At 33.3% G+C, this 22406-nt stretch overlaps 1 protein-coding gene across 19 annotated transcripts in view; it reads left to right on the top strand.

Annotated features, from left to right (window-relative positions):
• neb.S (nebulin S homeolog) overlaps positions 1-22406 on the top strand; it is a 121752-nt gene that overhangs the window by 68102 nt on the left and 31244 nt on the right. For 14 of the 19 annotated variants that reach the window (XM_041577934.1, XM_041577935.1, XM_041577948.1 and 11 more), the window contains 34 exons: positions 124-228; positions 632-736; positions 822-926; positions 1262-1369; positions 1702-1815; positions 2131-2328; positions 2714-2818; positions 3784-3888; positions 4494-4601; positions 4725-4832; positions 5629-5736; positions 5827-5931; positions 6032-6136; positions 6737-6835; positions 7707-7817; positions 8116-8220; positions 9357-9461; positions 9561-9665; positions 9931-10035; positions 10134-10238; positions 10513-10617; positions 10988-11092; positions 11622-11726; positions 15789-15893; positions 16131-16238; positions 17001-17105; positions 17222-17326; positions 17905-18009; positions 18675-18785; positions 18917-19027; positions 19690-19800; positions 20022-20123; positions 20209-20313; positions 21097-21195. In XM_041577934.1, the coding sequence (XP_041433868.1) occupies positions 124-228; positions 632-736; positions 822-926; positions 1262-1369; positions 1702-1815; positions 2131-2328; positions 2714-2818; positions 3784-3888; positions 4494-4601; positions 4725-4832; positions 5629-5736; positions 5827-5931; positions 6032-6136; positions 6737-6835; positions 7707-7817; positions 8116-8220; positions 9357-9461; positions 9561-9665; positions 9931-10035; positions 10134-10238; positions 10513-10617; positions 10988-11092; positions 11622-11726; positions 15789-15893; positions 16131-16238; positions 17001-17105; positions 17222-17326; positions 17905-18009; positions 18675-18785; positions 18917-19027; positions 19690-19800; positions 20022-20123; positions 20209-20313; positions 21097-21195 (3696 nt within the window). Of the gene's footprint in view, positions 1-123; positions 229-631; positions 737-821; positions 927-1261; positions 1370-1701; positions 1816-2130; positions 2329-2713; positions 2819-3783; positions 3889-4493; positions 4602-4724; positions 4833-5628; positions 5737-5826; positions 5932-6031; positions 6137-6736; positions 6836-7706; positions 7818-8115; positions 8221-9356; positions 9462-9560; positions 9666-9930; positions 10036-10133; positions 10239-10512; positions 10618-10987; positions 11093-11621; positions 11727-12109; positions 12215-15788; positions 15894-16130; positions 16239-17000; positions 17106-17221; positions 17327-17904; positions 18010-18674; positions 18786-18916; positions 19028-19689; positions 19801-20021; positions 20124-20208; positions 20314-21096; positions 21196-22406 lie in introns of all 19 variants that reach the window. The other 5 variants (XM_041577951.1, XM_041577940.1, XM_041577950.1 and 2 more) reach the window with 3 other exon arrangements.

Here is a 22406-nt window from a genome sequence, read left to right as displayed (position 1 = left end):
TTACTGACATGTATGTTTCTGTTATCTCAGTGAGTACTAAAATAAATCTAAAATGTTATGTATTATTATGAATATTCATTTCCATGTTATTTTTCATTTTAATGAAAACTTTTTTTTTTCTAGGTATTATATAAAGATGATCTGAATTGGCTTAAGGGCATAGGGTGCTATGTGTGGGATACACCAGAAATCATCCATGCTAAGTCATCATATAACCTTCAGAGTCAAGTAAGCATCTGCTGGTTTGAGGAATGATTCATCAAATAAGGAAAAAATTGATGGGTGTACGATAGTCTTATCATAAATAATCACAAATATCTTATTAAACACAAAAAAAGAACAAAATTAAATGTATTAAAATTCAAGATAAAGTTTTCCATGATTTAATTATTTCTTTTATTATTTTCCAATTTGAGTTTTCCAATTAAATTTAAAAAAAATGGCACTCAAAGTCTTGCAAGCTTCAAGCTTTGTGACTCAAAGACTCGTTTTTAAATATATTGATGGAGTAAAATCAATATGGGATTTAATTCTTTTTCATTTTGTTGATAGACAAGTTTTTAACTAAGGGGGGGGGCATAAGGAAAGTTCCATTTTAAAAAATTTAATTTAAATATGCATCTTTTTACAGATAAAATACACAGCTGGTGGCAAAGAAAACTTCAAGAACTACTCTGTTGTTACTGACACTCCTGTATACGTCACAGCAGTTCAGAGTGGCATAAATGCTAGTGATGTGAGTATCTGTAAGAAAAACTGCATAATCACTCTGGGATCTGTTTAATGTTTCCTTAACTTACACAAATTCCTTTTACTTTCAGCTGAAATATAAAGAAGATTTCAACAAAAACAAGGACAAGTATACAACTGTTTTAGAAACAGTGGACTATGACCGCACCCAAAACCTCAAGGGTTTGTTTAGCCATGTGAGTCTCAAAATATAACTGCATGCTCTTCCATCTAAACAATGCCAACAAAAAGGTTTTACAATAGATACACATCCATTAGTAGGATACAAAACATTTTAATTGTTAAATGTGCATTTAAATAAAAAATAGAAAATGCTTTTTCTAACCCATAGGGGTCTAAATTCTTTTGATCTACGTTATTGGGGCATATTCAATTATACAAACATGCAGTGCTTGCAGTACATGTGACAAGCAAACAACAAGTAAATAAAGTCATATTGGGATGTTAGTGTTAAGATAATGTTTCTATAGAAATTTAAAAGCACTAAATCCTGTCTTTATTTATCCTTTAGAACATATACAAACATGCCTGGGATAAAATCAAAGCCACAAGCTACCAGCTGCCACCTGATGCTGTTCCATTGGCATTTGCAAAGCACAATAAGCACATTGCCAGCAAGGTAAGTTTACATTTTGTTTTTCTAATAGACAGGCAAAGAGAAGAAAATAAAAACATAATCTCTTCTTCAAATAGGAAATGTAGCTTCTCCTTTATTTTTGACATTAACACTAATTGGTAACATCCCCCCCAAAATGTCATAAGTGCCCATAATTTGTTGTGCGGATAATTTTGTCCTTGTGATCCAAACACATAAGTATGTATAGTGCCTTAGGAGGCCAGCTTTGACAGATCAAGTTATGGTGAAACTTACATGCAACATAAACTAGAAAAATGCTTTATTCATGCAAAGGTTTTCCTTTAGCCTTTAAAATATTCATTTTTAACTCTTAGCTGAAGTACCGGGAAGAATATGAGAAATTCAAAGCACTTTACACCTTGCCAAGAGGTGTCCAGGATGATCCAGCTACTGAAAGATGTCTTAGAGTCGGCAAGCTTCCTCTTGATGTGAGTAAGAGTTTGAGTAAGAGTTTGTTTTTTGCGGTCTAAAAAAATGGATACTATCTAGTTACTGTGCACAATCACATTCTCTACATGTGTACACAGTCAGTGGCTGAATGGAATGCCTGACTTTAAAGTGACTACCAACACACCAGATCTGGGTTTTAGGATATTTTAGGTTATCCTGGCTGCTTTAAACTACAATCTGAAAACTTTGTGTTAAAGTAATGCAACAAAACTCACTGGTTTTATTTCCAACATTGTGCCTGTAGATTAATATACTATTTTAAGCCTAAAATAATTCATTGTCTTTCCCAACAGCGTCTCTACAAAGAAAATTATGAGAAGAATAAGGCGAAGATTCACATTGCACCAGACATGCTTGAAATTGTTGCTGCCAGGGAGACCCAGGATAAAGTCAGTGAAATTGATTATCGCAAATACCTCCATGAATGGACCTGTCTGCCTGACCTTCAACTGTATGTCCACGCCCGCAAGGTCAACGAACAGTTGAGCGATGTAAGATATCAATTCTTAACCTATTGCTATGCTGACTGCAGAATACCTTGACTTATATTTAATATAAGCCCATCTAGGGGTGCCACAAGTAGTACAGCAACATCCAGGACGTTGTAGGGTATACATTCCTCAAGTTTTACTGTGGTGTGCCACCCAAGTGAGCAACATGACAAGAGCAAAGAAGCTGCACCCCAACACCCTCTTCAAAGCATGAAATGATAAAGAAATTACAAAGTCTGATTAGTAAACTAAAACAAATGGATTTAAATGAATTGATGAAAGAAAAGCATAAAGTAGCTTTTAGTATTTATTATTGTAGATGAATACACAGATTATATTTAATTGTTTAATACCATACATTCTCTCTTCTCATCTTCTGTTCTAGATTGTCTACAAAGATGATCTCCACTGGCTGAAGGGAATTGGCTGTTTTGTGTGGGACACACCAGAAATTCTACACGCCAAGCATGCCTATGATCTGCGTAGTGATGTAAGTATAATAAACTAGATGCTCAAAGGATTCATCAGAATACAATAAAAATCCAATAAACCCTAGTGGATTTTTAATAAATCAGCCTCATACATAATCATAGATCTATAAGTGACAAGAGTGATAAGAGTTTGCAAGGTATTAAAGTAATTAACAAATCTGATCTAGTTAGTTTCTTAATTGGCCCAGATAAATTAAATGATCTATGTAATCATTCCTCTGTTAGACTGGACTGCAATTGTTCACTATTAATATTGATAGAGTTAACAGTAAGACAAAAATAAATCCTTGTCAATAGCCTATTATAGTACTAGACATTCCAGATCAGTCATTCTTTTAAGGATCTTAATTAATTGATTCCTTAAGGCTTGGACAAGGTTAGACACTGATTTGGCCTATTGCATCAATCACAATGATAGGCCATATATTAATCCATTTTTGAACAATTCTTAAGCAGACTAAAACTGGGAATCCTGAAGGAAACCTCTAGTTTGATATTTGCTAAATCTGCCCCATAGCTATTTTTCATTTATTTCTGATTTGTATAATTTGTACAGTATCCCTAGAAAATGAACAATTATTATAATAATTATTTCCCATAACTTGCTTCTCCCTAACATTTTTTAGTAAATTATTTGTTGAGTTCCACAACCTAACATTTTTTCCAATCCAATGATTTTATTCCAGGACAATTAGTCAATATAGAAATCCCAATTCCAAATTTTTAGTAGCAAGAAAAAAAGGTGTAAAACAGAATGAACACCTTAATAATCCATTAATATCTCAATAATTATGAATCAATATTATAATAAAACCTGTAGATGATTTATTAAACATCACCATGTTTTGGTGAAAATATTGTATGCCCTCTACAGTGCATACTGTCCTGTATAAACAGTATTTAGAAATGGATATTTAAATGACAGTATGTCTTTGTCCTCTAATCACATTTGTATCTTTTACAGTTTAAGTACAAAGCTAAAGCAGAGGAAATGAAGAAGAATTTTTCATCAGTTGTGGACACTCCAGTCTATGTGCAGGCTGTGACCAGTGGCAAACAGAGTAGTGATGTAAGTTTATAGTTATTTTTTTTAAGTAACGTTATATTTTCGAACCATAGCTGTATGCTCTGTACATACAATTTGGATTCTTATATATCCCTTTAATAAGTCCATAGTAGCTAGTTTTGCAGTAAATTACCAAATCTTTATTGCTGGCTTGGACACCTTTAGCTATATGCATACAAGAGAGTTATGGTGTACATGTTCGGTAAATAACACACCATGTTTTGGTGGACTGAAAGTACAGTTTGAAATTCCTGCAATGTCCTATGGTACGAAGGGGAGCCATGGTGCTTTTGGAGGTTAATTTTGACAAGTTGTCTGGGTTTACTGGAGAGCCGACCTGTCAGTGATACTAATCCCATCACTGGCCATGCACAGTTACATTATACTTTCAAAATGAATCATGGGTACAATGGGCTGAACCTGTTGACTGTAGGCAATGTAAATTGTATGTAGTACATACACACCCCTTAAAAAATAAACTGCAAAGATATATAAATTAAACAAAAATGCCAAAAATTATTCTGTATAGTTGTGCATTTAAAAATCTTTACTGAGCATTTAAATTTCTGATGTGATGGTAAATGACAATGATCCTTTTTACTTTGCAGGTTGTATACCATTCAGATTATGAACAAAATGTTAAAGGCAAAGTTACTTCCACGCCCAACACAGTTGATTTGGAGAGAGCTAGCAATGCTAACAAGATACAGAGTGATGTAAGTGCATTAGACTAGTGCCTTGAAATTGGGTAGTATGAGGAGATGTATGATATTATACATTTTAACAATGATTTAAAAAATTAATTAGATTTTATGAATCTATGTTTTTTTTAAATCCAGAACCTGTACAGGGAGGATGGTGTAAAATTGCGTCCTAAAGGATACACCCTTCCTAATGACACCCCAATGATTATTCAAGCTAAGAAGGCCCAACTCATTGGAAGTGATGTAAGTTTATATTTCACTAAGTATATTCTATATATTATATTCAGTACATTATCTATATAGAAATACAGCAAATAAGAATGTGATGGCATTAAAGTTAATATAAAAGTTAAAATATTTAGATTTAGTTTTGAAATGCCTTTCAGTATTAGAATATCAAAGTTGCTTGTGGTATCTGACTCACTGAATCCATATCATTTGAATTTTCCAGACTACAATATTTTGAGATTTATTAATAAAATTAAAGATCTCAAAAAGCTGAATGAAAATATTCAGCAACTAAAATCAGATAAGCTTCAATAGAAGTCAATTGCAAATATATTTTTTATGTATTAACTATTTTACTGTTCTAGTTTTTCTCACAGTCAGATTGTTTAAATTGAACAGAACAATGCATTTTTTTCTTCCATCATTGAAGCAGATCTGGTTTTTCCTGATTTAAGTTTTTTTTTCATAAATATGCTTGCAATCACAAAAAACAGTTTAGATCGTGAATTATTTTCTATCAACTTGTTTTTACTGTCAATATGAATACACTCACATATTTTTTAAAATACTTTTCATATCAAGTGACCTTTGCTAGTCAGTAAAATGCCATGGGAGAGTCATAAGAGATATGAGCTATTAGTGAATTCTAATAAAGAATTAGACAAATCCTTTATTCCAGTGACAGCAACAAAATGTGATTAGGCACTTAAAACTATGGTACATTGTAGTTAAGATGGTTCTAAACTTCAGTTTGGCTAAATTCTATGAACTTAAATGATACTAATGCCCTTCTTAAATGTTTTCCCCCTAGGTAAAATATAAGGAAGTCTATGAACATGTGAAGGCCAAAGCTTACACTCTGGGACCACAAGATGTTGGCATGGTGAACATTAGGAAAGTTAATAAGATCCTTAATGAGGTATGTGGTATGAAGTTCAGTGAAGTTGAAACCTATGATTGCCTGTGTATGTGTATTTAGTGACATCCAGGTTGTTTCTGTCTCTTGCAGAGGCTCTACCGAGAAGTGTATCATAAACAGAAGGATAAAATCCACACCACTCCCGATACCCCAGAGATCCGCCAAGTCAAAGCCACACAAGATGCTATCAGTGATGTAAGTTCTGTTCTCCTAATAGATTAAATTAACATTCCCATTCCTCTGCTTAAAAAAACCCATCAATTTACTTAATTCATTATTTATTTCTCTGTTTCAGTTGATCTACAAATCTGACTACCACAAACTGCAAGGACATATGATTTCCATGCCTTTCACCCCCCAAACTATGCACTGCCGCTATGTTGGAGAAATAACCAGTGATGTAAGTACAGTGTTAAGGCTTAAGGGATTTGTATCTTAACTGGGGAAATATATCATTGACTTGATGTACTGTGATGTAGCTACACACATTATAATTGACTCTAATGTAACAAACAGTTAAAGGAGTTGTTCACCTTTCAATTAACTTTTAGTATGATGCAGAGAATGATATTCTGAGACAATTTGCAGTTGGTTTTCATTTTTTATTTGGGTTTTTGGGTTATTTTCCTTTTTATTTAGCAGCTCTCCAGTTTCCTACTACAGCAATCTGTATTCATTTGTAGCCTTACAGAGCATTTGTTTTTTAGATGGGGTCATTGACCCCCATTTGAAAGCTAGGAAGATTTTTAAGAAGAATGCAAATAATTAAAAAAACAGAATTAGAATCAGCCATTCTGTAACATACTAAAGTTAACTTTTGAGCGAAACAACCCTTTAAGGGACACATTCTGTTAGTCTTACACAATCCTTCAGGAATTTCACTGGGGTTGTATCAACCAGAAAACTCCAAAACTAAAAATGTAGGAATCCTTTGCAATAAATAGTTCTCCTTGGTTTTTTTTCTGTTCACATGTCAATTTTTTGTTTGCTTTCTCATTAGAATAAATACAAAGAGGACTTGCAGTGGCTGAAAGGCTTGGGATGTTTCTTGTATGACACTCCTGACATGGTTAGAGCTCGAGACCTGCGTAAACTTTGGGTATGTAACCATATGGGTGCATCGCTTAATGGGTATGGCACTGAAAGGGAAAGTGATTACAATTCTTTTTTATACTGGTGGCATTCCGGGAGCAATATAGATTTTGCAGGAAACCATTATAACCAAAAGAGTTTTGGATATGCATTTGTTACTCAAACATGTGTTACTCTTGCCATGTTCCCTTACAGTTTCCATTTCACTTTACCATACCAAAAACAAGCCCCAACCTGCATATTTCGACTCTATAAAGACAGTATTGAATCAGAACAAGCTAAATGACCTTCGGTCAAAAGAAGGAATAGGCGACTGTCATATTTAAGCTTGAGGTCACTGAGGTTATGAAAGCAATTTGGTAGGCCATGTGTTTTTACTACTAGGTCAATCTCCATGGCACTGATAAATTATTTAAGCCTAGTATTTTGATTTATTGCCCTTTTTGTTGACCGTAGATGCCTGAACAGACATCCACAAACATACCATGGTATGCTTTTGCACTTAATCAGAGAGTGCAATGGCTTTCTATACTGTGTTACATGTATAGTTCTTATGTTTTTTATGTCATAAAAAGACTTTTAGCAAATGAACATTAATTATGGCTGCTTGCCATTGCCATATGGTGGCTTACTATTAATGCAGGGAAGGTCCATATGTGGTGTAGGGGAGGTTAAAAGGGAAGGTTAAAAGGTGGTGTACAAGGAGGTTAATATGTGAGTGTGTGGGTTAATATATGGGTATGTATATAACTATATTATAGCATCCTCCTAATACTGTATGTATGCCCTTATTTACAGTTTGTGTATGGCTCTAGTACATGGGCTTGTTCTAACTAGATTCCCAAGATAACAACTGACAATTATCTTTGCTTTATTAGTCTAAATCCTATTACACCACAACTGCCAAGAAGATGCTGGACAAAGTCAGTGTTGTCATGGACACTCCAGAATACAGGACAGTCCAGGAGCTAAAGACACACCTGAGCCAGGTAAGAATATGTTTTATTTTGCTTTATTTGTATATGTTGTTTGTTTTGAAAATGCAAAATAAAAACCTTTAAAAAAAAAGAATATAATTTGTTCTGTATTAGTATATGCTGATAATTCTGTATATTGGGAATTACTATATATGATTTACTAGTACTTAAAAGGACAATATTCGCTATTGGTAGGGTTTATCACCTATTGGCTTGAACTCTTGACATGAAAACTGCAGATAAAAATATGTCATTTATATTGATTTTCCTTATTTCTCCATTACATTATACTAATTCTGGCCATTTACAGAACGTGTATAAAGCAGAGGGCAATAAGCAGAAGACCATTTATACATCTGTTCTTGATACGCCAGACTTCTTGAGAGCCAAGAAAGGACAAGAAATGCAGAGTCAGGTGAGTGGCACAAGAAAGCTTCCAAGATCATAGAGGTCTTAAAGGTAGAAGCATAATTGTTGATTTGTAATAAGAAGCCACTGGTTTGGTCCCAAACTCTATACCATTCATTCTTCAACTAACCATGGGTGCAAACCACGGTATGTTAGACATGCTATCGGATTAGCTTACGTGCTCTCATCTGGAATGTTTGTGTAGGAAGAATGAAGCATCAGTGAAATATATACCTACCATCTACAAGTCAAGTACTTTCCAGTGCATAAATGCATAAATGATTTAGGGAATAATGTATCCTCCTACTAATTTTTAGGATATTAGAAAGTCACTGTGTATTATAAGGAATAATGTAACTTCTACTGTAAATAATGAGAATATTAGAAGTCTCTGAGGAGTTCTGTCACCATTTAAGGGAACAAGACTGTAGGCTTTATTATATAGGTAGGTCTGAGTATCACTTATATATTAGAAGGGATAATGTACCCCTACTGTACATTATAAATATTATTTATAATATTATTAGAATTCACTGAGGAGTTCAGTGAAGTCATTATTCATTCAGTGAAGTCATTATTATTATTAGAAGTCACTGAGGAGTTCTGTGACCATATAAAGGTACAAAGCTGCAGGCTGAGTTATACAGGGAACTCTGAGGATCACTCATGTATTATATAAATTATAATTATTATAAAATATAAGGATATTAGAAGTGAGTCCTATAACCTTATAAGGCATGAGGCTGAAGGCAGAATTACTTTATACAGACCAAAAACTTGTAGATTATGAAGGATAATATACACCCACTAAAATTTTACATTTTGGAAGTCACCTCAGAGTAATAAAGCTGAAGACCTGAGTATCAGCACACCAAGGCATAATACATATTACAAAAATACCTATATTGTATATAAAGACTCATTCTTTCAGTAGATGTAAATGTGAGTTTCTGGGGAAAAGATGTGTAGAAAAAGTAGTCTTCCTTGTCATTTAAATAGGAAGCTACAGTCTACAGTCTACAGCTACTGATACTTTAATATTAAACATTGTTACAATGCTGTAACAGTATTATTATGTGTAATATAACTATACTTTATAGTTAAAATGAGATTGACATTACTAATTACTTTGTTTTCATATAGTACCTGTATACAGAGGTGGCTTCAAAAGAAAGACCACACCACCATGCTGATGGACAGACCACAAACCTTACACATGCCAAGCATGTTAAGGATTTCATCAGTGAGGTACATTAACTAATCTTTACTGAATCTGTAATAATCTGCTTGTTTTATTTTTCACACAATTAAACTTGTGTTTTTGTATCATCTGTGTCTCCTTTACAGAAAAAATACAAAGCTCAGTATGAAAAATTCAAGCATAAGTATACATCTGTTGCTGATACACCCATCCTTCTCCGGGCCAAGAAATCCTACTGGAATGCCAGTGATGTAAGTCTACTTTACCACTAACAAAACATTTTAATATATAAAACAACCTAGATGATTATTTTTCAAATAAAAATGTAAATTTTCAATTACAACATTTTTTAATTTTTTTTAACTGTTGGGTAATGATATTCATATTTGCACTTGCTATTTCAATAGTGTTTTGTGCTAAATGGCTTATACCCTCTGCTTCACTATCAACATATTGATCAAAGGAGTTATACAAGGTATTAAATAATAAAATATACAATATCTCCTCAATTTATAGCTGCGCTACAAAGAATCCTTTGAGAGTGCCAAAGGAAAGTATCACACAGTGAAGGATGCTCTGGACATTGTCTATCACCGCAAGGTTACAGATGACATTAGTAATGTAAGTATCTATACACTGGAAGAATATTAACTGGTTGCATAAAATCTGATGGAAAATAACAACACATCTTATGATTTATTAATTTTTTTTCTTCTCAGGTAAAATACAAGGAGAAATATGTCAACCAGTTGGGCATTTGGAGGTCCATCCCAGACCGTCCAGAATACTTCCACCATCGCATGGTCACGGATTCTGTTAGTGATGTACGTTGGCAAGTTTCATTTATCATTCTCTCAAAACAACACAACAAACATATCAACAGACATAGTATAAACTGATTATAACTAGTGGAATGATATTGGTTTATTATATTCTCCCATTGATTATATACCAATACCAACCATGAATAAGAAATACTTCACTTTTTGTTTCTTCTCTTACATATTGTACATTGCAATATATAATACTAGAAACTAGATATATGTAGCGGGATCTGGGTTATGTTGGCAGTAATATAACTTCTAATTTTTATTGCAGAATAAATATAAAGAAGATTTGACTTGGCTGAAAGGCATTGGATGTTATGCCTGGGATACCCCAGATTTTTCCCTTGCAGAGCAGAACAAATCCTTGTATAGTGCGGTAAGAACAGTACAATGTCCACAAAAATTTGAAGGACAGAATTAACCTAAACATTGTTGGCTCTTTCAGATGGCATTTTTCTTTGGTTCCAATTATTTAAATTTTTAAATTTGATGACTGAGATTTACCAATTAAAAAAATATTGCAAATGTGATTGAAAAAACGCGGCAGATAAAACTATATTGCCCTTCTATAGAATTCAATAGGGGGAATATTTTAAACCTTCAAGCAATTTGAATTTTCTAGATTTTCTTAAAAGTCCTATTTTTACAGGCTTATTGAAAATGAATGAAACAACATGATTTTTCATTTTGACTTGTTTTTTTCCACAACTCAAGGTTTTCTGATTTAATTTTGTTTCTGTCTGTAGTATAAATACAAGGAGTCTTTCGAAAAGACAAAATCTAAATTCAAGTACACTGCGGACACTCCTTTGTTTAATCACTTCAAGTTTGCAACACAGCTGGCCAATGAGGTAAAGTAAACATTTCTACACAGTAGTATTGATAAATCAATTTTATCCCAAATAGAAACATGGATATTGTGGGATCCAAAAATACTAGAAGTCAACTTTTGTGCTCATCATTTTAGCCTCTTCAGCTGCTAGTGAAAGTTTATATGTAAAAATCAAAAGATAATAAGGTTTATGTAAAAACATGTGTCAAAAAAAGAATATGTTTTATGAAGTCATACATATTAAGACTCTTTGATACATCATGGAGAATAATGTAGATTATAAATAAAACTTGTGAGTCACAACACCATTTTTTTCTATATGTGCTTGATAAATAATATTTATTATAATGCATTTACTTCAATTTGAAATGTTTTATATTCCTGTCTAATAATGTTTTATTCTAATAAAATTCAATTTAAAGGTTTAGCTTCTGAAATGACATGTATTCATGTTTTATTATACATGAATCTCAAAAGGCACAATACAGGTATTAATTATGGAAAAAAATTATTTTGCGAAACTATAACTAATATGCTATTCTGAGCAGAAATTGTACAAAGCTGATTATGAGAAGGAGAAAACGCACTACAGTGTTGTGGTGGATGATCCTAGACATCTTCTGGCTAAAACCGCAAGTGAACAGATCAGTCAGGTAACCCTGTTGCCTGGTACTGATATTTGGTGCATCCCCATACTGTGGTGTCTTCGTCTGCACTGGGAGTTTTCAGAAGAGGATGTATTTTGTTCATATCTGTTGACACAAATATCTTCTGTATTTGTGTGAGCCATGTCTATGTAACATGATATCATCATAGCAGGCAAGCAACTCAACTGGATAAAAAATAATACCATGTTTAAAAACAATGTATGCAAATTTTTTTGTAATAATTTCACCACTGTTAAAATGTTTATGCTGCTTGCTATGATATATCTGTTTACATATACAGGTGTTGTCTAAATCCCTTTTCATGCAATGCAAGGGATCTAGTGTTGTCTAATGTCTTCTTTGTACTTCGTTCGTTTCTGCATGGACAGAAAAAGTACAAGTCTAGTGCCAAGATCCTGCTTGAACATGGGTGTAATGAAATCAGGAGGCCAGATATGTTACGAGCACTTTACAACACAAGAATGTGGAGTCAGGTAAAACTAGGCTATGTTGCTCACTATCTACTGCCATGTGCTTTTATATCCCCTGACAAAGCTGCTAATATTCATAATTTCTAAAAAAAACACTAGGGCATATTTATTAATGTTTGAGTTTATTTTTTAGTGATTTGAGAAAATCAGGGGCAAAAAGCATAAATTCAAATATTATGAACTCAAAGATTTATCAATTGAAATAAAAATCTCAAATGCTCAAATATGAACTTTTGGTAACCAAAACCTGTCAAGCTTTTTTTTATTTGTCACTATTAGGGATGGGCGAATTTTTTCACCTTGTTTCGCTGCGGAAATGACGCCCATAGACTTGTATGGTGCCGCGTGTTAAAAAAAATTCAGCGTGCGTCAAATTTTTTTTGAATCCCATAGACTTTTTAATGGGTGTTGTGACATTTTGCCGGCTGCAAGTTTTTGTCGAAGCAAAACGGGTCAATTTCGCCCAAGCCTAGTCACTATGGATTTGTATTAATCAACTTTAAAACAATTACATTTTTAGAGTTTTTAAAACAGTTTTTCAGGATCGGGTTTTTGCAATTTAATCTTTTTCCTAAAAAAGGTAGCAATTGAGATTTTCATGAAATCTACTGTAATCGACTAAAATTTCAATATTTCAATTGCAACATTAATAAACCTCAAAAAGTTTTATTTTGATTTCATTTGTATGGTTTCTTTCAAACTACAGATTATAACATGTCATTGGAAAGTCTGTTTGCTTCCAAGGCTTTACAGTATAAATCATCCATATTGGGTTAATTTAAAAAAAATTAAATAGATGAAGTTTAAGTGAAAAAATAAATTATATTTTTTCAGATAGTATGAGGTAACATTATAATCCCCCGTTGCTTTTTTTTTGCTTTTACATCTTTGCATTTGGCTACTTCTATGAAACTTTACCCGAGTGCTGTAATCACTTATTTTGCCTCTAAGCATTTAATCAATAAGCCTTTATATTTTTCACATATTTTAGTAATTATTTGAAAATAAAAAAATGGTTTCCAGTTATGTGTTGAGGAATATACAACTAAATGGTTTGGCTTTGTAATCTTTCTCAGTCTGCTAACACCAGTTCTTGCATACCACATCCATGTAAGTATTTGCTTTAAAACTATGTTATCCAAACACTAAAGAGCACATTCACATGGTCTGGAAAACATAATAGTGTGCCACCAAGGAGCACTAATGTGGGGAGTTGATGTACATAGTTACATAATAAAATCGGTTTGTAAAAAGACAAAGTCCATCAAGTTCAGCCCCTCCAAATGAAAACCCAGCATCCATACACACACCCCTCCATACCTTCACATAAATTATATACACCCATATCTATACTAACTATAGAGTTTAGTATCACAATAGCCTTTGATATTATGTCTGTCCAAGAAATCATCCAAGCCATTCTTAAAGGCATTAACTGAATCAGCCATCACAACATCAACCGGCAGTGCATTCCACAACCTCACTGTCCTCACTGTGAAGAACCACCTACGTTGCTTCAAATGAAAGTTTTTTACTTCTAGTCTGTAGGGGTGCGGTGATCCTCTTTATGGGTAAAAAGGTCCCCTGCTATTTGTCTATAATGTCCTCTAATGTCCTTGTAAAGTGTAATCATGTCCCCTAGCAAGCACCTTTTTTCTAGAGAAAACAACCCTAACCTTAAGTCTTCCATCCCTCTAACCAGTTTAGCTGCACGTCTCTGCACTCTCTCCAGCTCATTTTAGGCCTTACCAGGGAGCTATAAAGAGGCATAATTATGTTTTTGTGCCTTGAGTTAATGCTCTTTTTTATGCAAGACAGAACTTTATTTGCTTTAGTGGGCACAGAATGACACTGCCCAGAATTAGACAACTTGTTATCTACAAAAGCCCCTAGATCCTTCTCAGTTAAGGAAACCCTCAACACACTGCCATTTAGTCTATAAGTTGCATTTATATTATTTTTGCCAAAGTGCATAACCTTGCATTTATCAACATTGAACCTCAATTTACAGTTTGCTGCCCAGTTTTCCAATTTAGACAAATCACTCTGCAAAGTGGCAGCATCCTGCATGGAACCTATACTTCTGCACAATTTAGTATCATCTGCAAAAATAGAAACAGTACTTTCAATGCCCACCTCCAGGTCATTAATAAACATTCAATCCACTTTCAAAAAGTAAGAAACAGATATCACTGTTGATATTGCTTACTTTAGGGACAAAGATTAGGCATGTACAGGTATAGGATCTGTTATCCAGAAAACTTTAAAATACTGCAAATAATTTTTCCATGTCCAATTTAAGGAACAATTTTTAACTTCCAACTGATTTTTCTCTGGTGCTCCAGTATATGGAAGGACCCCTTATCTGAAAAAGGCCACAGCCCAAGAACACTTGATAGTAGATCCTTTATGTACCTTTACATTTTTGAAAAATCTAATTTAAGAAAAAGATCTCAATTCTAGATAGAAAAACAGTACATAAAGCATTTGTGTGTTTACTTTAGTTTGTGTGCTAGTTCTGTTTTATTTTGTGTTATATGTCATCAATTGAGTGTCTGTTTTCATACTGCTTGCATGGGAATGCTTTGTGTGGATTGCTTGCTATAGAATCTTTTCTTACTTTGTAAATAGTGTAATTAGAACCCTATATACAGTACAGTTTATATATGGGCATATTTATAAATAACCAAAATGAAAGTTATTTTGATTTTGTGCATTATTTTAAGTAATGGTGGAAAAAACACAAAAATGCTGAAAAATATAATACTACATAAAAAATATAAGTGGTTTATAAATATGCCCCTTAATTGCAAACACTCAATTAATAAGGGGGTTATTTATCAAAATCGGAATTTATCTCACTATTTTTGGACCAAACCACACCCCCCTATTTATCATAAAATGTCGCCGATAAGATCGCAAAAAAAATCCAAATCCACAACTTTTTCAGATTTGATGCCCGAATACTGAGACTTTTTCAGAAACCCATTGCAAATCAGGATATCTTCGAGATGTCTGCCATTGACTTCTACATGACCTCGATAGGTCTGAGTTGGTGTACTTTTTTATTCAGACTTTTAATACCGTTGGACTTTATTAAAGCACGCAAAAAAAGAAAAATGGTGTTTTCCCTTTAAAAGTCTGAATAGAAAAAAGTCGTACTTTAATAAATAACCCCCTAATTGTGCAATTTATATATATATATATATATATATATATATATATATATATATATATATATATATATATATATATATATATATATTAGAATTAAAATAATTTTTTATACTTTTTTTTAAAATAAAAACACATTCAGTGATTTTAAAATGAACTTATAAATATTCATTCCTGATTGCTATGTATTGTAGCAAATAGCTTTATAGTTTCACTTTACAATAAAAAAAAAACACACATACTTTCCAAAACTATTTACAGTATATATACTCCTTTGCACATTGTTACACTTTTTAACTTTATACAAAGTTGACCCCTTTTGGCTATTGTCAGTGAATAGGTTACACTCCCCTTGAAAAATGTTTTAACATTAAAGTTGTATTAATGAGCTGTTCCTCTTTAGTGGAAGTACAAGGAGAGTTATGAAAAGGGTAAAGACAAGTACACATCTGTCCTGGATACACCGGAAAACCTGCGCTCATGCAAAGCCAACAAGCAAATAAGTGATGTGAGTATGTTTTTCTCAGAACAGTGATCCCATACCTGAGGACAGTTTGCGATTGCAGTTCAATATTTTTCCTATTTTTAACATGCAGTCAGTAAATTTTTTTTAAGAATTGACATCCGGGATTGGGATATGGGATGTGGGATTGAGAACTATCACCTGTCTGAGTGAAGTTTCTTATCTATGAGATGCTGCAAATCAGTAATACTAAATTGTGATATTTATTTCCAATCTCTACAGATCATTTACAAACTGGAATATAACAAGGGCAAGGCCAAAGGATTCACTTCAATCCATGACACCCCATCCTTACTCCATGCACGCAAAGTGAAAGACAGGATTAGTGAAGTAAGTCGTTTTATGTTCCGAATCAGATGGCAACACATCATGCCAGTTTTAACAGTACATTGCAATACATTGGAAACTGGTAACGTTCATCCTTAAATATTGTAAATTAAAAGGCAGACTTATGACAAGATAGAAGTGTAAAACCCAGCAATTAAGTCCTTTGTAAGATGTTAGAAAAACGTTCCTAAAAGTCAGGAAAGCCGATAACAAATGCATTAATTTGCGATATTAGCCTAGTTGCTGCAATGAGCACTGATAGCCATATAAATTAGTAATCTCCAATAAATATTACACACAAGCATGAACAGTTCTGGCACTTATATTTGTTCCAGCAGGGAAAATAAATAGTTAAATCAATCTGTTTGCTTGGTAAGCCTGGAAAGATAATGAAAGTTAAAAAATTAGGCCCTTAATATTTAAATGTGTTCTTTGTACTGTTTGTGTCTTAACTCACCTTTTTATTTTGCTTCTGGCATTGGTTAGTCCTGTATGTCATTGCTATGGTTCCCAGATCATACAAAAGATATAGAAATCTCAAAGGGCATTTTGGAGTGTGCAAAATTTTGATGATCAAACAATATATGGCTGGACCCCTTCTACTGACAGAATCAGCATCTATTAATTTTGCAGATCACGAGGGACTGATTCAGTAAGGATCTGAGATAATTTTTTGCAGAAGTTCATTCCCTCCTGTATATAGGGTGATGGTTGTTGCATTAAGTACAAGTATATGAATATTAATAAACAACTGTTGTTTTGCAGCTGAAGTACAAAGAACTGTATGAGAAGAGCCGTGGCCATTGTACCCTTGGGCCAGATGCTGTTCAGATCCAGACTGCCAAGGATGCCTATAAATCAATCAGCAATGTGAGTTCACTGCATTTGTTGTTACATTTCAATAGAAATCATTTTAAACAGATTTTTCTACTATTATCTTTCTTTTTTGAAAGCCTCTCTAAAATATTTTCTTTTCCTATACACAGCTGGATTACAAGAAGAAGTATGAATCTACTAAAGCCCAATGGCAATTGACTTTGGATAGACCAGACTTTCTCCAGAACGCAAAAGCATCTTTACAGCAAAGCGATGTAAAGACTTCACTCTATGCAGGACAGAAACCTAAGGATTGCTTATGCTCCTAGAACTGATTTAGTATACAGTACCACAAATATATATATCCTGCAATGGTGGATGAATTAAGTTTTACCAAAAAATTCCTAGCCAAATAGAAAAGTCTACTACTTACAATATGATGCCATCTAGTTATTATTGATTTTCATCATTATTTTACTTCAAAATGTATATTATAGGTTGGGTGTGATTCCACGCATACATATTTTAATGGTGGATCTGGTAATTTAGGTTTCCCATTGGGATTCAAATGACTAAGCCTTCTAGCTTATAATGTTATTTAAAAAGTATGAAAATATAGTTGTAACAATAATTTTACTATAGTTTCAAGGATATTCTAACAATTGTAACAAATGTTCAACAAATGTTTGGCAACCAGTACCAGTACAACTAGTAGAATATTTGAAGGCTTGTAAAATATAATCCAAAACAAATAACAATATTTGTACAACGTATACTTATATTATATTATTGTATTATATGTTTTTGAGTATAAGATATTTTCTTTACTGATTTTCGTGGTTTCTTCTCATAGTATGAATATAAGCTGGACAAAGAATACTATAAAGGATGCAAACTCTCTGTCACTGATGACAAGAACACTGTCCTGGCTCTGAAGAACGCAGAAATGAATAGTAATGTAAGTACCTGAGAGAGTATTTGGAAAAGAAACCATAGAAACCTGGATTATATACTGTATGCTTGTTAAAGCCTTTTCCCAAATAAGGTCTTGCATTTACTACAGGAAACGTTACCTTTTATGTTGTCTTCATCTTTTTCCTAAATCCCAACCCCACACTCAGGGATACAATTAGTCAAATTTGCATTTTTGAACTTTATCATTTGAAAATATTTTGAAAATACAAATGAAGAAATTTGGCAACTAAATTTGATTCTACGTTTTTGCCACATTTCGAGACAATTGCTGCTCAAATTTGAATATTTTTGAATTCAAGTTCCCAATACTCAGAATTTGGAAATTTATCATTTGAAAAATTCTTGAATGAAACAATGAATGAAAAATAATACCTGCCAAACATTAATTTTATATTTTTAGTTTTATTTTAAAGTTTAATTTTTTAAAAAATTAATGAAAGTGATTTTTGTGACAATGGATTTTATTGGGCAATGAAGAAGGTTAGGTTTTTTTTTCATTAATATGCTAATAAAATGTGATGGCAAAAAAATGAATTCAATTTATTCAAGAAGTCTTTTTCAAGTTTTGAAAAAAGTGCACAAAGGGAACATCTCAACTTGCAAGGTTTTGCAAGACAAGTTTATTTGATTGTTTCATTATATTTTTAGGTCAAGTACAAGAAGAAATATGAAAAAGGAACATACCAAGGAGAGTTTGGAGTGGTTGCAGATACCCCTCAGATAATCCATGCCAAATCTGTTAGCACCATTGTATCTGATGTAAGGAACCGTTCCTGAGACTTTTACTAAATTTCTCTTGACTGAAGTAGATTATAAATATTTTGGCATGAATAAGAAATACCAATGATTATGAGTAAAAATAAAAATTGTGGATATTTCTTCTTACATAGAATAAATATAAAGAACACAGCAAGAAGCAATTGCCACATGGCACATATACGACCCTCTCTGACAGACTTGACACATCTCATGTCAAAGATGTGACTAAACATATCAGTGAAGTAAGTACCACCATTAACTGTTATTTCAACAAACTACCTTAAATATCCAATGAATAAAATATTTCTTACAGAGCTGTGTAAGAGAGGGGACTAACTTTAATTGTACAGTATGTGTGTACTATTTTGCAATACTTAAATTATAGTCATAGTACAGTTTAATGTTGAATAAAATGCTGACAAGTTCCATTTTATAGAAACGCTATCAATTTAAAGAATGAATTGCCCTTTACCACTGCCTTCACCCCACTTCTCTCTTTATGAACTATAGTACTGCTCTACCTTGGCTGCTGCTCTGTATGTAGATGGAGTGCACTATATTTAAACTTCTGAGAACCATACATTTTAATTTTTAAAAATTTTGTCTTTGCCAGATGCATCAGAAGTCGGATCCAACTGTATTTTAGCTGTATAACTTAACACCACTGTCAAAACATAATAAAACAAATTCAGTGTCAGATTTCTTTATTTTGAAGGGACATTTTAGGACAGAATTTGAGAATTCTTTATGAATTTGCGTTTGCCTTTGAAATAATAAGCTTATTTTTGTTGCCTATATAATATAATATCAGGTATCAGATGAGATGCGAATATTATGGTATTATAGTTTTCACAGAGATAAGGTTTTTCTGCTTCTGAATTATGTGGCAATGTTTTTCTTTTAGAAACAATACAAAGAAAAGTTTGCTAAGGAGAGAGGCAAGTCAAACTACTCGATAATGTTCGAGCCTCCAGATGTGAAGCATGCCATGGATGTGGCTAAGGCCCAGAGTAATGTAAGTCACTTATGAATCTTTCAATAAATAATGAGTCCTACAAAACTGTAAATGATATGAAATGAACACTGGTACTAGGATGTTGCTATGTGTCCAGTTTATTGTTCCAAGAAAAAAAATGTATCAAATGCTGTTGTGTAGTCGATCATTGCTGTTCTTGGAAAATGTATCCCTTCATTTAAGTTAAAAAGGTAAATAAAAGTTATTTTTTTAATATTCAGGTGTCTTACAAGAAACAAGCCAAAGCAAACCTTAACTACACCTCCATTGCTGATAGACCTGACATTCAGAAGGCATCTCAAGCGGCTAAGTTAATCAGTGATGTGAGTATTTATTGTACATGAAGCCAATTGCTTATATGGCTATGGTTCCAGTCTGTCACCTAACAAGCGAATATTTATTGTTTAGATCCAATACAAAGCCAAGTTCCGCGAGGAAGCTGGACGCGGCATATCTATTGTTGGCCGGCCAGACATTGAATTGGCTCAGGAAGTGTCCAAACTTACCAGTCAGGTATGAAAAGCCAAAAGGAACATGTATAGTCTTTATTAAAGGTTTATTATTATTCTACATACACTTTGACATTATTGGATTTCTCTATACTTCTGTTTTCACACATGCAGACCTAAACCTTCAACTTTGATTGATCATTGATTATCCATAAATGAATGACTCTTTATGGCAGATACTTTTGTTCTAATTACATTTTTCTTGGCTCATTTGAGACTGGCTCTCTATGTAGCTCCTTATGCTGCAGCTGGTAAACTTGGGTCCACATAGAATTATGTTGTAATAGAGAAAAAGTGACCTGGCTGTCAAAATTCAGTCAGTGGTTAGTCTGCTGCAGTAAAAGTAGCCCAAAACTAGCCTGACTCACTTGGATGCAAATTCGATGGTGATTGTGCTGTTCCTGAAAAAAGAAGGTTTAGACAACTATAATTTTAACTTTAGTTTTAGCTTTTAGTCCCCCTTTAAAAGCTAAGTAAAAATAAAATTGAAGGAAGCTTCTCAGTAAATGGGTATAGAACCCAGTTGTTAAGTTATACAGTACTGCATTCTGCATTGTGAGGTCCACAAAATTCCTAAATTAGAAGCAGCAATACATTTATTTGTCAGTTATTCTAATGGAAACATGTCAGGTTAAACATTTAATGCTAAACGTGAATTGCACGTTATTTGCCTTTTCCCCCATCTGTTCACAGAGCTAAAAACTGGGACTGCAATTAAAGTAACATCTCTCATTATGTTCTAACCCGCTTTGCTAATTTGACTTTAATGTTTTGCTACACATTGTAGACTGAGTACACCAAAGGAAAGATGAGGGGACACGGAGCAGCGTCTTATGACACACCCATGATGAGACAACTTAAGAAAGCAAATGAGCTCACTAGTGATGTAAGATATATTTGCCCAGCATCCACCTATTACCGGTCCTTAGTGTGGGATCCCTTTGAGGATTACCCATGATGCACTGTTTGTAATGGAATATGTCATTGATATGAGATGCCGATATGAGCAACTGATGAAAGCCAATTTCTTTTAAAACCAGCTAATTTCTTTAAAAACAGCTCATAGGAAAGACTACCACCATATGCAGATGGAGAAAGAAACATGGAGCCTCAGCAATGAGCATACCTCAGTGCCTGGGTCTTGTAATTTTAAAGTACAAGGTAGATTCATGGTACAACACTGAGCCAATTCTTCAAAGGGGAAACATTTGTATTAATGCTAAAGCCTCAAATGCTCTCTTATAATAAAAAATAGCAACATTGAGCATATTAATATACATAACAACCACAAATTTATCAATGTCAATTTTAGAGGAAAATGGCTTTCATGGCAGTTGTTTCAACATACTGACTGTGCATTTTAGTGTTTAAAGTTTATTATATGCATGCCAGTTCAGCATGCCCTATTATAAAATTATAGCCCACCACACACGCATGCACATTAAGTCACAGAAACTTTGTGTATCTCAATAAATAGATTGTAGAGTAATTGATAGGCATTTTATAGATGGCAGATTGAATCTGAGCATAGAGGTAACACCACACTCTGTAGCCATAACACTAGTTTGCATTATTTACAGTTTTTTTTATTTCATTTAAAATATGTAAGTAAATATTTTGCCTTGCTAAAGACACATTTCCATTCCTCATTTTACTGAATAATATTTTTTTAAAGCACTAAAATACAAAATTTGCTTTTGAGAGAAATCTTGAGAAAATGTTTATGAACCGAACTATGCTGTTAGAATAAATATTTCATCCCTACAAATTACAATTTTGTGGAGCCTCCTATTGTATATATAAAAACTATTAAAAGTATTTTGGCATATGCTTTGCACACGCTTAGGCAGTGATTTTGGCCCCTTGTTCCAGGAAGGTTGCTCAGTTTTGCCGGACTACGTTTATGCACCTTAGGTTGAGAAAGGGCTCAACTGGATTGAGATCAGGGAATTGACTGTGGCTACTGTAGGACATTTAGTTTTCCATTCTTCAGCCACTTCAGTGATATTTAGGCTGCATATTAGGTATATTTGTCCTGCTTAAAGATTACATTTTTGACAAGAATTAAATTATTTTGCCATTTAAATTAAGACCAAA

This window comes from Xenopus laevis, chromosome 9_10S, assembly GCF_017654675.1.
Source record: "Xenopus laevis strain J_2021 chromosome 9_10S, Xenopus_laevis_v10.1, whole genome shotgun sequence".
NCBI lineage: Eukaryota > Metazoa > Chordata > Amphibia > Anura > Pipidae > Xenopus > Xenopus laevis.
Note: the sequence above shows the minus strand (reverse complement) of the source record. Positions and strands in the feature narration are given on the sequence as shown.